At 40.9% G+C, this 16,970-nt stretch overlaps 1 protein-coding gene across 4 annotated transcripts; it reads left to right on the top strand.

Annotated features, from left to right (window-relative positions):
- The first annotated feature begins 276 nt into the window (after nt 1-276).
- LOC137355728 (retinol dehydrogenase 8-like) lies at nt 277-15,450 on the top strand. Of its 4 annotated transcripts, none has more exons than XM_068021196.1 (7): nt 277-540; nt 3,436-3,549; nt 9,191-9,352; nt 10,268-10,447; nt 12,190-12,283; nt 13,016-13,199; nt 15,067-15,450. In XM_068021196.1, the coding sequence occupies exons 2-7, from the start codon at nt 3,444-3,446 to the stop codon at nt 15,292-15,294; spliced, it is 954 nt and encodes a 317-aa protein (XP_067877297.1). In that variant the 5' UTR covers nt 277-540; nt 3,436-3,443; the 3' UTR covers nt 15,295-15,450. The 4 variants fall into 4 exon arrangements, with proteins under 4 accessions (XP_067877297.1, XP_067877298.1, XP_067877296.1 ...); XM_068021197.1 differs by having other exon boundaries at nt 3,433-3,549; nt 10,280-10,447; XM_068021195.1 differs by having other exon boundaries at nt 3,433-3,549.
- The last annotated feature ends 1,520 nt before the right edge of the window (nt 15,451-16,970 follow it).

The raw sequence follows: 16,970 nt of genomic DNA, 5'->3' as shown, positions 1-16,970 counted from the left end.
GGAGGGCTGTGTACTGTTTTGAAATTGCTGCTGATCCTAGTTGAGCCACGTTGACCGAGAAGTCAGTGTGTTTGAAAACGATGGTCTGGGTGGCTGTGGAGTGGAGTTTGGACTCCCCATGCCAGTTTTATCAATGTTGGCAGTATGCAATATCAGTGTTGCCTGCTAATACAAAGATTTGTGCGTGCAATCATCGCTACCCACACTAATCATTGGCTGCACGCCTGAAGCGGGAGCTATCGGGAGTGTAGCACATTTAAAGGCTGCCAGCAACTTTTAAAGGGAGGTGCTTCCTGGCTGAAAAGACTGTGCAACAAGTTAAGGAAGAGATGGTTGAAGAAGGGAGCAAGCAGGCATCAAAGTTCTCTGATGCTGCACTGGAGGCCTTGGAGAAGAAGAGGGACATCTTTTTATGCCCAGGGGACAGGACGCCTCCAGACATTTACTCAGAAGCGATCGCTGAGGATGCCAGAAGCATTGCATCAAGGGCACGGCTGCAAAGCAGGAAAAAAAATCAATGATTTACCTGGAGTTGTCAAGGTAAGAAGGCTGCCAAATGCTTTCTGATCGCAACTGCACCTCCCACAGACTCATTAATTGCAACACTGACAGCACTCAACATTGCCCGCCCAATTACCTTGCATCACCCTCCAAATAGTTCACCACACTTCATTAAATCTGCTTCTCCTGTGAGATGTTGTTGATGTCACCTGTTGCAGCCTGAGAGAAGTGCACAACATAAAAATTGAGGGTGCCATTGACATCTACAGGCAATGCTGTCTTTGCCCTGCTTTGAAGCTGCAGTTGTGACTAAAGCAGTTGACATGGCTCACTGACAGTCTCCATAGTGAAGCAAAGAACTCTCATACAGTGCACCTCGGTAAAGCTGATATAGGAGAAATGGTCCCTGAAAACCCTCTGACATGTCCTCCTGCTTGCCCTCCTCCTCCTCTTCTACCTCCTCCCTCTTCTGGTATTTTTTATGCTGTCTCCCTTGTACCTAAGCCCCAAAGGGAGCTCTATAGGGCCACAAATGTCTGCAGCCAGGCTATTCATGAGGCAAGAGTAGCAAAGCTTTCCATGCAGGCAGTGACCTCTCCAGCCACACAACACAACAAAATTCCACCTATAAGTCAAGTAGTAGCCAGGAAGATTAAACCAGCAACTAATCATGATACCTTTAAGTAGCACTGGCAAGGGGACCTTCCTGCTGGTTGGCACCACGTTGTGCTGAGTGGCGGAGCGCTGGGGCGATCCAAAGTGGGAAACGGATCCTGCCAGAATCACAGGGCCCTCATTTAAATCGATTGCACCGGAGCTTAGAATGCTATTGATGTGCACTCTTACCACCAACACAACCTCCTCTAAAAATATGGCACGTGGTGCACTTCCACCTGGAAGTATGTGCATGATTCCCACCCACCATATTGTAGACTTAGTAGGCTCCACAGCACCCATTTTTACAGGCCATAGTGTTTGATGCAATCATTTTAATAGTGCCTATATTTACAAAAGAGTTGATCCCCTCGTTGTTAAATACAAGGAATCAGAACAAGGTTTTCAGAAGGAATGAGCTTACAGAATGGAACATCATCAGATCAGGGTACGTGTATGTAATTGAGTCCTTAGTTCAGTCATACCATTTATCCTTATCTTTGTCATTTTGTTATAAATTTCGATGTACACATTTACATTGGAAATTGCATTGTCACAAAAATTGACAGGATGCAGATTTTTTAATGTATAAATAATATATAACTTGAGAATTGCTGAAAATAGAGACATGCTGTCGAAGCTTTTCGTCTTGCACTCATCAGGACAATACGCAAGAATAAGCAGTGTAAGGGAAAACAACAACCTATACTGCATGAGAAGAGAGTGCTGATTGGTTGGCAAGTAAACTCTGATTAGTACAGGCGTTGCCATGAAGAATGTACCAGTTTACAGTGACTGACAGTTAACTGCCAAGCTTTGTTTGAAATTTAAACCAGGCAGTTTGACTCTGATTGGTCAACGCATTACCCTGAGGAATGAACCAGTGAATGGCTGTCACTTGTTTTGTTCAGCTGAAACAGGCACAATGTGTGTATATGTTCTTTCTGTCTGCAAAGACCAGGGCCCTGTATATTAATATATGTAGCTTCCAGGACGTGCAAATGCGCCACATTGTGGGCCCCACTAACAATCTTAAATTGGTTCTCAGCGTAAGTCTTAGCACACTGCGGATTATTTAGCAAATATCGTTCAATCGCAGAATCACATCTAATGTTGGACCTGTGTTTTGAGTTTTGCAAACATGGGCTGGTTGGGTCTGGCCTGTAGCTTGCCCGTTGCGAACAGTGGAAGGGACATATTATTTGACACGATCCGCCAGTCTTTGGAATGTACGGCCTATATGCCTAGCATCACACTGGCATTGAAATTCATATATCACATTACTCATTTGTGTGATAGGCAGAACGTCTTTTTGGCTCGACAGCAGCATCCTGTTAGTGGTGAACACCACACGTGTTGCTACTGCGTGGTAGCAGCATGTAACAGCTAGTTCACCTGTTGCTCAAATTTTGGGGATATATTACCCTTCCAGGGTAATTTGAGGTAGACTGCGGACTTTTCAGGGCCGAAAATGATGGCCTTAGGCCCATCATAAATTTGAGCGATATACAGTGAGAAATGATCTGATCAGGGTAGCCATTATCAGGCAGGACGTTTTTGATTCGCCCCATTTCCGCATCAAGCTTGCATGGTGAGCAAATGGCTGGAGCCCTATTTACAGGGTTCACCGATACGGCCAATCTTATAGCCTGTAGAACTGTAAGAATCCCATGTATTGACCAGTGAAGGTAGGTTTGCGGTAGACGATGGTATAGAACCCCGTAACAGATTTCTCAACTAGTACGTCAAGGAAAGGGAGTTCATTTGACTGCTCCATTTCAAAGGTGAATTTGAGCACAGGATGGAGCCCATTAAGACGTGCAAGGGAATAATATATATATTATATATATATATATATATATATATATATATATATAAATAATAAACATTATATAAAGATTCAGGAACACATAAACACAAAGTACATTTGAAAGGCAAGATTCCTGACCCACTAAGCAAAAGAGTGACACAAATACAAAGGAATATTTCACCACTTTATACCCATGACTGCTTTCTTTTTACTAAAATTAGGTCAAAAGTTTCACCTCATTTCTGTCTTAAGTTTAAATCTTGTAAACCAAAATAGAACTTCATAAAAATAGACTGTAGAAAGTCTACAGTGACCCTTAAGCTAAGACTACTGGGGTGTGTGTATAATATTGGTGCACAAGGTCACACAAGGTCTACAGGTTTATTAACGGCTCACGGACCCAATCATGTGACTGATCTGCTTTATCCAAGTACTAATCCTCTTCAGTGTTCTCTCTTGCTCTCCAGTAGAAGTACCAATGGCAAACAATGGGCAAAAGGTTGTACTGATTACTGGATGCTCCTCTGGGATTGGTTTAAAGCTTGCTATACACCTTGCAAATGATGTCGAGAAACAATTTTACGGTAGGTGCTTTGTTAACTCAGTGCTAACTCAAAAGGAAGATGTTTAGTATTGCGTGCATATGGGCAGCTCACCACCACTTTCTCAAGGGCAATTAGGGATGGGCAATAAATGCTGGCTTTGCCAACGATGCTCACATCTCAGGAATGAATAATAAAAAAATTTTAGTCATGTTACTTTTAAGTGCATTAAGTAAATGGAGATTTTTTTTTCCATAGAAAAGCTATAGGAATTAGATCTTTACCTTTTGCCTGAATAGATTTTTGAAAGTCTTTTTCACATTGATGTTTATAAAGGAATAATTATTATGCAGCACTCACATATACTGCAATGGGGTACTGTGGCATAGTGGTTATGTTACTGGATTAGTAATCCAGTAGGCCTGAACTACTAATCTGGACATGAATTCAGATCCCACCAATGACACCTGTGGAATTTAAATTCAATTAGCTAAATAAATCTGGAATATAAAGCTAGTATCAGTAATGATGACCATGCAACAGCTGAATTGTCATTAGAAACCCATTATTATTATTATTAAAAAAACCATCTGGTTCACTAATGTCCTTTAGGGAATGAAATCTGTTGTTCTTACCTGGTCGGGCCTACATGTGACTCCAGAGCCACAGCAATGTGGTCGACTCTTAACTGCCCTCTGAAATGGCCTGGCAAGCCACTCAGTTGTATTCAAGAAGGCAGCTCACCGCCATCTCAAGAGCAATTAGGGATGGGCAATAGATGCTGGCCTCGCCAACGACACCCACATCCCATGAATAGATAATAATACTGAGACAGAAATTTTCAGAGGTTGGGCAACACTGAACACTTCAATCCAAGAAATTTCTCCTCAGAGTATCACAAGTAAATCTAATCTTTGAATATAATCTTAAGAGTTCAAACAATTCATAAACTGTATTAGGTTGTATCTCACTATTTATGTATTGTCTGAATCCCTTGACTCAATTGTTGCCCCATAAACATTCCTAGGTAACTATTATTGTCTGTTTGAAGGCACACACCTTTCTTGCATGTTCATAATGGGAACACTATTATATGAAAGCATGCCTAAGGTTTTGAATATTCACTTTTGTCAATAATACTATGATTTAATATTTCAACTATTGTCAATTTATTATTTGAAACTGATAGTCCATCTCTGCTGTGTTTTGGAACCTTATTTTAAAACTTTACAATGGGATAGAATATTTGCTGACTTCGATACACAGCTCACAAAAAAAGCTGCATTTTCTGTTTTTGGGGAATTGTGCCATGATTTTCTATCTTTTAAAGTTAATAGATAGAAAATTGTAGACTGTACAGTCTCTGGGCAAGTATCCACACTAGGATCACACAGACTGAAAACTAACTGTGAAATTTATCTGCTCACCTATTCTATCCTTTAAGGCCAGTGTTTGAGTAACCTCTGCGCGGAAAGGCAGGTGATTGCAAGTAGTTTCAAACTCAGTGGTAAAATCCAACATACACACACACGTTACATCCCCAAAGTAATCCTGAAAGAGGAAGGTAGGTAGATAATGGCATTGGGCTAAAATTTATAAGCAATTACAATTCTCCTCTGATTTACTTGAAGAGTAAGCGAGCAGCTACAATGACCTGGATAGAAAGGAGGGATGCAGATCCAATATATTCAGTAAATTAGCTTTATTCACATACAAGCACGTGTTCAGTAAATAAAATTTTCGGAACTGTTTTTTATGTAAGTGAATTTACCTGACAGGTGCAGACACATTTATCATAAAAATCACGTACAGTTTGACATAAAAGGTCATCAAGCTGCTGGTGACTCCCTTTTTCCCTGCACTTTATCGATCTTTTAATATTTCACTTCAACTGCATAATTCTCTTTGCTAATTCAAAAGCTTTACTATAATTCAAACTGTTTTGTTTATTTAAAATGTATTGTATAGCCACAGTAGGCTTCAAACCAAGAGCTGATTATCATAAGAGGATTTGTCTCTTTATAGAAGCAGGTGATGCTCTTGCACTGAAGATCTAACTGTGGTTAATATGCAGGAACGCACACCAACAGAATTAATCCTAAGGGATAAGTTTCCCTCATAGAAATGCAAAACACAGAGAGAGGCCAGTCGTTCCGTTGTGTCTGTGCCAGCTGATAAAGAGCTACCCACCCTCATCGCACTTTCCACCTCTTGGTCTGTAGCCCTGTAGATTATGGCACCTCAAGTGCGTATCCAAATACATTTCAAATGTAATAAGGGTTTCCGCCTCTACCATCCTTTCAGGAAGAGTTCCAGATCCTCCCCACCCTAGGTGAAAAAGTTTCTCCTCAACTCGCATCTAATCCTTCTACCAATTACTTTAAATCTATGCCCCTTGGTTATTGACCTCCCTGCTAAGGGAAATATGTCCTACCTATCCACTCTATCTAGGCCCCTCATAATTTTATACATCTCAATTAACTCTCCCCTCAAGCCTCCTCTGTTTCAAAGTAAACAACCCCTCCCTATCCAATCATTCCTCAGAGCAGAAATTCTTCATTCTTGGCAACATCCTCAAAAATCTCCTCTGTAGTGCAATTACATCCTTCCTTGTAATCGAGTGACCAGAACTGTAGTCAGTACTCCACTGTGACCTAACCAGTGCTTCATAGAGTTCCAGCATAACCTCCCCACTCTTATACTCTAGACCTTGGCTAATAAAGGAAAATATCCTGTATGCCTTCTTAAACACTTTATCTACCTGCCCTGTTAACTTCAGAAATCTGTGTACACGCACTCCAAATTCCCTCTGTTCGTCTTTACTTCCCAGTATCCTACCATTTATTGTGTATTCCACTGCCATATTGGCCTCTCCAAGTGCATTATCTCACACTTCTCCTTTACAAATTTAAAAATAGTTTCTATCATGCAACCTTTAAACTATCAGCAGATACGAGGAAATTCCTGTGTCCCTGGGCTGACCAGTTTTATATATTTTCAGTTCACACATTGAGACATTAAAGCAAACATTAATATTACAGTAATAAGACTATTACTACTTCATAGCAATGCTAAATTATATCTCAACATATTTTAATAAAAAATATTTACTACTGCTCATTCTATCGCACTTCCTCCAATTCTTTCCTTTATTATGTATCAGTACTGTTTTTAGCTTTTGAACTTTAATTTTAGTTTGTTTTCTAGTTGATCTTTTCTGATCCTTTTGTAATTTTAAAATTACGGGGACAAAATTAGCCTGTCAACAGCGCAAAGTGGGCTTGTGGTGAATCGGCAGCCTGTTACACACCACACCAGTTCCTATTTTCCGATGATTTCGAAAATATTGCCAAGATTTTTCATTTCAAACCAAATAGAAGTGACTTGAGACGAGGAAGCAAGTCTCCAAAAATGAGTTTGAACTATTGTTCTGTGAGTTTCAGCGGAAAGAAGATCACAAGCAGTCAGGAGCAACTTCTTTACCCTAGAGAGTGGTGAGAATGTGGCGGTCACTACCACAGGGAGTGGTTGAGGCGAATAGTATAGATGTGTTTAAGGGGAGGCTAGATAAACGCATGAGAAAGAAAGGAAGAGAAAGTTATGCTAATAGTGTGAGATGAAGTAGAATGAGAGGAGTTTCGTGTGCAGCATAAACACCAGTCTAGTTGGGCTGAATGGCCTGTTTGTGCTATAAATACTATGTAATTTTGTTTTGAACTATATAGTAATTTCAGTCACTGAGAAAATAACTGCAGACAAAATTTCTGTCTAAAAGTATTTTAACTGATATGTGGATAATACAGTGCCAGGTTTACCTAGTTACCGGTAATCATTGCAGGTCTGTGTTGTTATTTAACATTAGAGGGATCTGGGTGTCCTTGTGCATGAATCACAAAAGGTGAGTGTACAGGTACAGCACATAATTAGGAAAGCTAATAGAATTTTATTGTTTATTGTGAGGGAATTGAATACAAAAGTAGGGAGGTTATGCTTCAGTTATACAGGGCACTGGTGAGACCACATCTGGACTACTATTCCGAAGAAGGGTCACTGACCCGAAACGTTAACTCTGCTTCTCTTTCCACAGATGCTGCCAGACCTGCTGAGTGAATCCAGCATTTCTTGTTTTTGTTCTGGACTACTATTGGTCTCCTCAATTAAGGAAGGATGTAATTTTGAAAATACAGGGACAAAATTGGTCTGTCAACAGCGTAAAGTGGGTTTGTGGTGAATCGGCAGCCTGTTACACACCACACCAGTTCCTGAAGCAGTTCAGAGGTTTACTGGACTAATACCTGGAATGGGTGGGTTGTCTTATGAGGAAAGGTTGGACAGGGTAGGCTTGTATCCGCTGGAGTTTAGAAGAGTAAGAGGCAACTTGATTGAAACATATAAGATCCTGAGGGGCCTTGACAGGGTGGATATGGAAAGGATGTTTCCCCTTGTGGGAGAATCTCGAACTAGGGGTCACTGTTTAAAAATAAGGGGTCGCCCATTTAAGACAGAGATGAGGAGCAATCGTTTCTCTCAGAGCGTTGAGTGTCTTTGGAACTTTCTTCCTCAAATGGCAGTGAAAACAAGGTCTTTGAATATTTTTAAGGCAGAGGTAGATAGATTTATGATAAGCAAGGGGGTAAAAGGTTATTGGGGGTAGACGGGAATGTGTAGTTGAGATTACAATCAGATCAGCCATGAACTTATAGAATGGCGGAGCAGGCTTGAGGGGCCAAGTGGCCCACTCCTACTCCTAATTTGTATGTTCATATGTCCGAATACCCATTTTAACGTCAGCTCGTGATGTGGCAGGTAAAAGCTACAGATAACAGTTGACATCATAACATTTGGATCTGCATTAGAAATGTTTGTAATGAGAGACTAATTAGATAGGTCTTTCAAAGAGATGGCACAGACACGATGGCCACTTCTGTGCTGAATGTAAACTGTTTTTCAGATGAGACGTTAAACTGAGAATCAGTCTGCCCTCTCAGGTGGAAGTAAAAGCTTCTATAGCACTATTCAAAGAAGAGCAGGGGAGTTCTCCCCGATGTCCCCAGGGACGCACACCGAGACAAACATCAACTGTTGCTGGAGGACTATTAATTCGGTGAAAGACGCCCTTTGGTCTGCCCGAAACTTGCTGGTCTTCCAGCGCAAAGAGTTGTCCACCACCGAATGTTGCAGACTGGCACATTCCAAGGTCCAGGACTACGTGCTGAGGGACGCACTAAAGCTTGGGGCAGACGCAGCAAAGGCTCAATGGGGAAAGACCACAGTGTAAGGTCCCCCCTCCAAGCTGAACTGAGGGGCTGGATCCATGGGAAACCCCTTGAACTGTATCGGAGAAATTTTGTGTGCTGTAAATGTAAAAATGTATATGGCATGACAATGAAATGGAAGAGTTGTGAGGCAACTCATGATTGTATGGAAGGAAACTGATCACCTTTGCACTGTTTGTATTTTTTGATGCTGTTTTAAACTGTTTGGGAATGTAATTTTTACAGATTTTTATGAATAAAGTATATTTTGGGAAAAAAAAGTTCTATGGTCATGAAAGGCACTGGAGAAAGCCTTTCTTTATGATTTAATGACACAAGAAGTGAAAAGTGTGATCAGGAAATGCATCTGGATGTGTAGGTGAGAGTGCAACACATGATTTTTTTTAATATGTTTCTTTTCAAAAAAGTTATTGCTACCATGAGAAATCTAAACAGAAAAGGACAGCTAGAAACAGCTGCTGGTGATACACTGAACAAGACATTACACATCAGCCAGCTTGACGTCTGCAGTGATGAGTCAGTGACAGAATGCCTCAATAGTGTTCAAGATCGAAGAGTTGATGTACTGGGTAAGGGAATGAAGCATGACAGATCATAAATAGTAAACCTGCCTAACACTTCTTTTCTTTGGCTGCTGCAGCCACTGGATCATTATCTGCTCCCTCCAGGTTTGTGTAGATTTGTTGTTAGCTTACAAACTTTGCAGAGCGTGACTTGGAATTTTTCTGTGTGAAGCACTCAAATTTTGTGCATCAAGGAACTGCATTTGGGACTTGAAATTAGTGTGTGTCGAAGTTTGAATTTTGTGTGCTTTTGTTTGTATGGGAGTTTAGAATTTGTATATCGGATAGGAGCCGGTAGGGGGCGGTGCCCTCCCTTTTGTGCACAAGGGTCTGCATTCCTGGCCAACTCCACGGTTGTAACACTGGTAGCTCAGCTTCAAAAAGTTTGGGAATCCCTCGCCTACCAAGTCTATAATTACAAGGAATGCTGGTGAAGACACCTTCCGAGTTTGCACTACATCATGTGCAGTATACAGTGTCTTTATTGTATACCAGTGAATGAGAGGGGGAGGGTCAGGATTTTACTAGTACAACAGTACAGACCTTGAGTATGGGGAAATATTTTTTCCCTACTCCCTCAAAGTTCTCTTAGGCAAAGAAAGTGCAAGGTAGCCACCTTAAAAGGAGTCAAAAACTTCAAATTTCCACCACCTCCTCCAGCTGATGTCCATCCCGATATTTGCCACAATGTATTTCAATCACAGAACTAGTCCTCATATAACCTAGGATTCACACCAGGTTTTGAGCACAAAAATCTACGCTGCCACTCCCAGTGCAGTACTGAGGGTGCTACACTGGCAGAGGTGGCATCTTTTGGGTGAAGCGTTAAACCAAGGCCCCGTCTTCTCTCTTGGGTGGATGTTCATTTGTCATGTACTAGCCATTACCGAAGAATATTTTTTGACTCATGTATTTGTCCAGTGAACAATGCAGGTGTTGGAAAGATTGGCCCAATAGAAAGTCTCAGCATCCAAGAAATGAAGAGCATGTTTGACACAAACTTTTTTGGAGCTGTTCGCATGGTCAAGGCCGTGCTCCCAGATATGAAGAGAAGAAAGAGTGGGCACATTGTTATGATGAGCAGTGTGATGGGGCTTCAAGGTACCATAACCTCTTCAATTCAGTTCATGAATAGATCTCTTATTAAGTATACTGAATTTTCCGAAACATATAAGGGTTATCTGCACAACGTCTAGTTCCTGAATCAATAGAGTTTTGTTTTGTTGCTTCATGATCTGGACTGGAGGTCAAAACCATATGGACCAAAGGTTTCCTCGCTCTCTGTAGGCAAAGAGTCACAGAAATAGGCCCGACTGCCTGGCAGAGTCGGGTACTCAGAATTGGAAGAGAACTAGCCTCTACGACAAGCCTGGGACCTGCAGTGACAGATATGGCCGCTGCCTGTCCAAGAACAGGGGCCAGACGGCGAACCAACCTCAAGGATCAATTCACTCTTTTTTAGGCCTCCGTGTCCTTTCTACCTGCTTCTTTCAGACCCACAAATCTAAGCAGTTGCAAGGGTCACAGTTTCTTTGGGAGCCCCTACATGTAAGCCCCCAAACAACATTCCCCAGAGAAAAATGAGGCAAGTCACGATTAGGCCCATTCCCTATTTCCATGCTGTTACTCCACTGTAGGTAGAGGTACTCCGCTACCCTCATGGGAACCGGGGAATCTTAGGGAAATGTAATGGGGGTAGAGACATCCTCGCCTTTTCATGCATGAACTGAGCACTACCCAGGCACATAGAAGAGGGGCCTGGAACTTTATGCACTTTAGAGTATTTTATTCTTGGTAGTTGTAATTCTTTTTAAGAAGAAATTCTGCACGCTTGAAATTTTTCCAACACCTAGAAATTGCCATGTTCAATGTGTTAACATATTTATCCAAGGGACAGAGGTTACAAGTTTCTCATTTTTATTTCCAAAGTCAGAACAGGTTGTGAAAGGTGCTTTAAGAATCAAGTTAATTATGTCAGCTGAAAGTGGGCAAACCCTGTTGCAGTTTCCTCATAATTAACAACCCTGATGTTTTAGGGCCAGCTTTGTGCTAAAATCTTAAGATAAAATCTTCAACAGAGCTAATTCCAGCACAGCTCTGAACTCTGCCATGTTTAGAGGTAGTTAATACCATTTACTGGTATGGTTAAAACGAAATCTCAAACATCTACTGAAACAAGCTAACACTCAAAGAAAGCATGAGGTAGAATTATCTACATATTTCATATTGATAAAACTGAAATAAATCATAGCCGAACAGGAATAAAAACTATTAAGGATATATGAAAACTAATCGATAAGTAGTCAGCAAAGTCTAATAAAAGAAAAGTGGAACCAATCTAATTGCTCCAAATAGTTTTTCCAATTCATCCGAGATTCACACCTGCATTGAGATTAATTATATTGAAAAATCTTAACTGCAGATGAAAAGTTAAATTATGGATGTCAGAAAATACATGAAATCAAAACTATTAGTCGGCACAGTGGCGCAGTGGTTAGCACCGCAGCCTCACAGCTCCAGGGACCCGGGTTCGATTCTGGGTACTGCCTGTGTGGAGTTTGCAAGTTCTCCCTGTGTTTGCGTGGGTTTCCTCCGGGTACTCCGGTTTCCTCCCACATGCCAAAAGACTTGCAGGTTGATAGGTAAATTGGCCATTATAAATTGCCCCTAGTATAGGTAGGTGGGAGGGAAATATATAGGGACAGGTGGGGATGTGATAGGAATATGGGATTAGTATAAATGGGTGGTTGATGGTCGGCACAGACTCGGTGGGCCGAAGGGCCTGTTTCAGTGCTGTATCTCTAAACAAACATAAATATGAAGAAACTATTTCTTTTGCACAGGGGTCGTATTTAACGATGTCTATGCTGCCTCTAAGTTTGCCATGGAGGGGTTTTGTGAAAGCCTTGCAGTCCAACTTCTGAAGTTCAATATATAGTAAGTAAATATATTTACTTGCGTACACTGCTCAATGAGAACAATTACAGGCATATTCTAGTCCCCAAGAGAAAGGGAATCAAGATTAGAATGGGAACATACACTTTTCTCTTCAAACAAAAACTTCACAGAATTGAATTTTGTCCATGCACATCGTTTACTCTTTGTTCAGTGTTAATTTCCCAAATTTGAGTCACACTGAGCAGGTAGGGACACACCATTTCTTGCGGTTCACTGGTTGCGGAAGCAGGATGTTCATCCTCCCTCTCACCTGCAGCCATCAAGCCAGACAGAAAATATAAAAGGGACTTAAAAAGCACAACAAAAAAAAGTGAAATATACCCCAGTACCATACAAATAGGAGTCAAAAAAGTCAGTTGAACTCAATACAATATGTCAATGAACTACAGAATTAAACTAAACTATTTCCCAATTGAGATCATGGGCTGGATTCCCCTCTTCGGATAGAGTCCCTCCATTGCATATCTCACTCTACAAAGTCCTCCAGCCCTGCAATTCCCATATCCCCACCCACTGCATTCCTCTGACGCCAGCATATGGTATGTCTCTTAACCCCTCCTCACCACCAACACCTCATCCATAACTACCAACAGAGCTTTTAACTGTCCTAACTGTACTCTCAGGAACTCCTTCCTAAATCCTCTAAACATACAACCAATTTCAGAATATCAAAGTCCTAGATCAACAAGAGTATTTTGCCTTTCTCTTTAGTGTCTCAATGATAGAACCTGGTCCAGTAAACACGGAGTTTGAAATGAAGCTCATGGAAGAGGTGTCACGCTCAGAATTTCCAGGAACAGACTCGGAGACGATCCGGTATTTTAAAGATGTCTATCTTCCTGCTTCTCATGACATCTTTGCAACAATGGGGCAGACTCCAGATACAATTGCTGAGGTAATCCGTTTTGCCAAAATGCCTAAAAAACCATAAGCTCAAAACGTACAAGTACAGAAATCACTAAAGGCAAAATGAGCAAATGATTCCTTCATGTGTTAGTACCATATTCTTATGACCATTTTAACATTGATGTTAATCAGTTTATATTAAATTGTTTAATACCTCCCTCAAATCAAAGACAGTGGAATGCCAAAGGTTTTAAGCATTCACATGCTAATATTGGTATCTACAAAATCTTGCTTTCTATTGCTCCATTTTTAATCACACTTGTATGCTATTTTTTCCCCATTATAAATTCCTCTGTCCCTATCCATAATAGAAACTATCTACATTAACCTGTCACCCTCCTGCCAGTGGTGGTGCACTACTCTCTCTCTCTGCATAGTGCATTGACATGCACATGGGTTAAGTGGCAAATTAACTGGACTAGTTGAGTTGAATGACCTGTTTCTGTGCTGTACATTCGATATAAATGTCTGAGACTATGGAGGAGTTCCGTTCCAACAGCTGAGGCATTCTGGCCAAATGGCACCAGCAGTCTAGAGTCCATCATCGCTGGTGTGGTCACCTCTGAACACCACAGCTAGGATCTCTGCACAGACATCTGTGTCACCAACTCTTGGCATCCAAGATTAGACGGCTTTGGGCCGTTGAGTCTCGACTGCCTTTGAAAAACTGGTGGAACAGATTAATATGTCTATGATCGACCGTTTGCTCTTCCTTAGATCCTTAGGAGCAAGGTCCTGCATGCCTGTGGCTTAACAGGAGTGGCAGATGCTGCCCTCTCTCAGGATGGCAGCATATCTGTTCCCATATCAGAAATGGGAAAATAAACTATATTTCAACGACTATGAGCAATGAGACACCAAGTCATTTATTATAATGCTTTCAGCTGGAATTTTAAAATGCAGGGATTGTAGACACCACTGATTAATACAGGAAAATGACATTAAGTTGAAAAAAACTGAATGAACACTTATTTAAAACCTTTTATATTTGAATTTTAAAAATCATTTTAAACTAAATGCAAGGCTGACACTAATTGGCAAGGCAGATCCAAAAAAACACCGTGCATAAAATGCAACTTCGGCAGGGGTTCTGAACAAACAGATAGTAGCAAATCAACCAACCATCCATTATAAATCCTGCCCGATCTCGCTTTCAATTAATTTTGTAAAGGAATATTGGGAGGGGTATATAATGGGAGTTGTGTACTACAGTCCATTTTTCATCACCATTCAAATTTAAAACTTTAGAAATAAACAAACACTTGTGAAAAGATTTTTTGAAAAAAGGGACATCGCGTTATTTGTCTCACCTCCTCCCTATCTGTAATCTTCTCCAGACCCACGCCCCTCCGAGATCTCTGTGCTCCTCTAATTCTGGCCTCCTGAGCATCTCCAATTTTAATCGCTCCACCATTGGCGGCTGTGCCTTCAGTTGTCCTGGACCCTAAGCTCTGGAGTACCCTCCCTATACCTCTCCACCTCTCTCTCGCTCCTCCTTTCAGATGCTCCTTGAAACCTACCTCTTTTGTTCAAGCTTTGGGCTATCTGCCTTAATATTGCTTTATGTGACTCTGTCAGTTTTGTACTATAACACTCCCGTGATGCGTCTTGGACATTTTATTATATTAAAAGGAGCTATATTAATGCAAGATGTTATATTGTCAACTATAAAACAAGACTTACTGCTTGGTGCTTTCAGCAATCAGTGGCAGATGCCAAGAATGATAATTAATTTAATACTTACTCCAATACGAAGATTCTCAGAAAGAAGGGAACAAGTGATTGTTGATGTAGGTGATATAAATGACCATTAGTTTACATTTCACGAATTTTAATTTTACTTTTTTTTTTCCAAGGCAACCATCAAAGTGATAAAAATGGAACAGCCAGTATTTCGTTACCAAACCAACATGCTCTATACCCCATTAACAGCACTGAAGTACGCTGACAATACAGGAAATTTATCAATTCGAATGTTTTACAACCTACTTTTTAAACATGGAACTCTCTTGAAGATCAGTTTGAACTGCCTCAGAATTCTAACATGCAACTGCTTCCGTAACCGTGCTGTTTCACCTAACTGATTATATGAAGAACTTGCTGTTGAGTGACCAAACTGTTACATATAATGATGTTGTCCTTTGCATTCCAATATACAACCAGTGATTTTGAAATGCCTAAGCCGATAAATTTGTTTTTTTCTCATGCATTCTACAAAGTAGATGTGTTAAAATACACAATTCTTGCGTCTTGCCTATTTGTTATGTTCAAAGTGTAAAAATGTGTTGTAAATGGAAAATGTTCTGCCCCTGGATCCCCGGTCATGGATAATGACATTAGGTGACTTTTTTTTTTAAAAAGCTGAAGGACCTAAATTAACACCCACAATTGAAACTACAAACTTCCTAAAACAATCTAATATGATTACATGTATTAATATAAACCACAAAATGCCAATTACTAAATAGCCATCGACTCCATCACCAGTCTTCATTCTTTCTTTGTGATTTGTTACTGTATTTGGCCTTACTGAAGCGTTTCCGTATTCTGCTGATTGAGTTAGTCAATCATAAAAATATACTTTAATCAGAAGAGGTTAGCCCAAAAAGGAAAGCATTTCCATTGCACTGGAACACTGATTACCTCCCACATGCCAAAGACTTGCAGGTTGATAGGTAAATTGGCCATTATAAATTGCCCCTAGTATAGGTAGGTGGTAGGGAAATATAGGGACAGCTGGGGATGTGGTAGGAATATGGAATTAGTGTAGGATTAGTATAAATGGGTGGTTGATGGTCGGCACAGACTCGGTGGGCCGAAGGGCCTGTTTCAGTGCTGTATCTCTAAAACTAAAAAAAAACTAAAACTACCATTTCAATTATCTGCACTAACAAGTGAATGCATCAAATCGTAATTCTTTCAAGTACCAGCTTTGACCCACAAATCCAATAGTCTAGAGAAAGCATTCCACCAATGCTAAGTTCTTAAGCCTGCCCCAGCTACAGTGATGAGTACTAAAGCCAATATGTAAATCCCCTCTGTCAATCCTGTTGGTAGCTTCTGGAGCATTGATGAGAATAAAGCTGGCAATTGTAAAAAGCAACATGTAGCACCCTTGTTTAAACACACTGCAGCTATGCTTGACCCCCAATGCAGGAGCAGGTTCAGTGCCCACAGTTCATGAGAGGATACACAGAGAAGCAAAGAACTCTAAGTACATGTAATGCACCACCTGAAGTGAATAATTCTCGAGAGAACTAAGCCCAGCAGCAGTAAGATAGAGGTTTCAAAGTTCAGAGCAGCAATCGGGAGATGTTATTTGAAACAAAATCAAAAAGTGCTGGAAATACTCAGCAGGTCTGGCAGCATCTGTGGAGAGAGAAGCAAAGTTAATGTTTCAGGTCTGTGGCCTTTCATCAGATGTAATTTGAAGATTCTTAATTATCTGCCAACTGTGTACACACCAGTATAATTTTATTTATTTTATTTAGAGATACAGCACTGAAACAGGCCCTTCGGGCCACCATGTCTGTGCCGACCAACAACTACCCATTTATACTAACCCTACAGTAATCCCATATTCCCTACCACCTACCTACACTAGGGGCAATTTACAATGGCCAATTTACCTATCACCTGCAAGTCTTTGGCTGTGGGAGGAAACCGGAGCACCCGGTGAAAACCCACGCGGACACAGGGAGAACTTGCAAACTCCGCACAGGCAGTACCCAGAATCGAACCCGGGTCCCTGGAGCTGTGA

Source organism: Heterodontus francisci, chromosome 43, assembly GCF_036365525.1.
Source record: "Heterodontus francisci isolate sHetFra1 chromosome 43, sHetFra1.hap1, whole genome shotgun sequence".
Lineage (NCBI taxonomy): Eukaryota > Metazoa > Chordata > Chondrichthyes > Heterodontiformes > Heterodontidae > Heterodontus > Heterodontus francisci.
The sequence above is the reverse complement of the archived record's forward strand: the minus strand, read 5'-3'. Positions and strand labels throughout refer to the sequence as shown.

Excerpts from the sequence above, each read along its gene's own strand:
- LOC137355728 (XM_068021196.1), top strand. The coding sequence starts at position 3,444 with ATGGCAAACAATGGGCAAAAGGTTGTACTGATTACTGGATGCTCCTCT. Across the intron at positions 12,284-13,015 it reads CTTCTGAAGTTCAATATATA|TGTCTCAATGATAGAACCTG; the intron begins GTAAGTAAATAT and ends CTTTCTCTTTAG. Across the intron at positions 13,200-15,066 it reads CTCCAGATACAATTGCTGAG|GCAACCATCAAAGTGATAAA; the intron begins GTAATCCGTTTT and ends TTTTTTTCCAAG.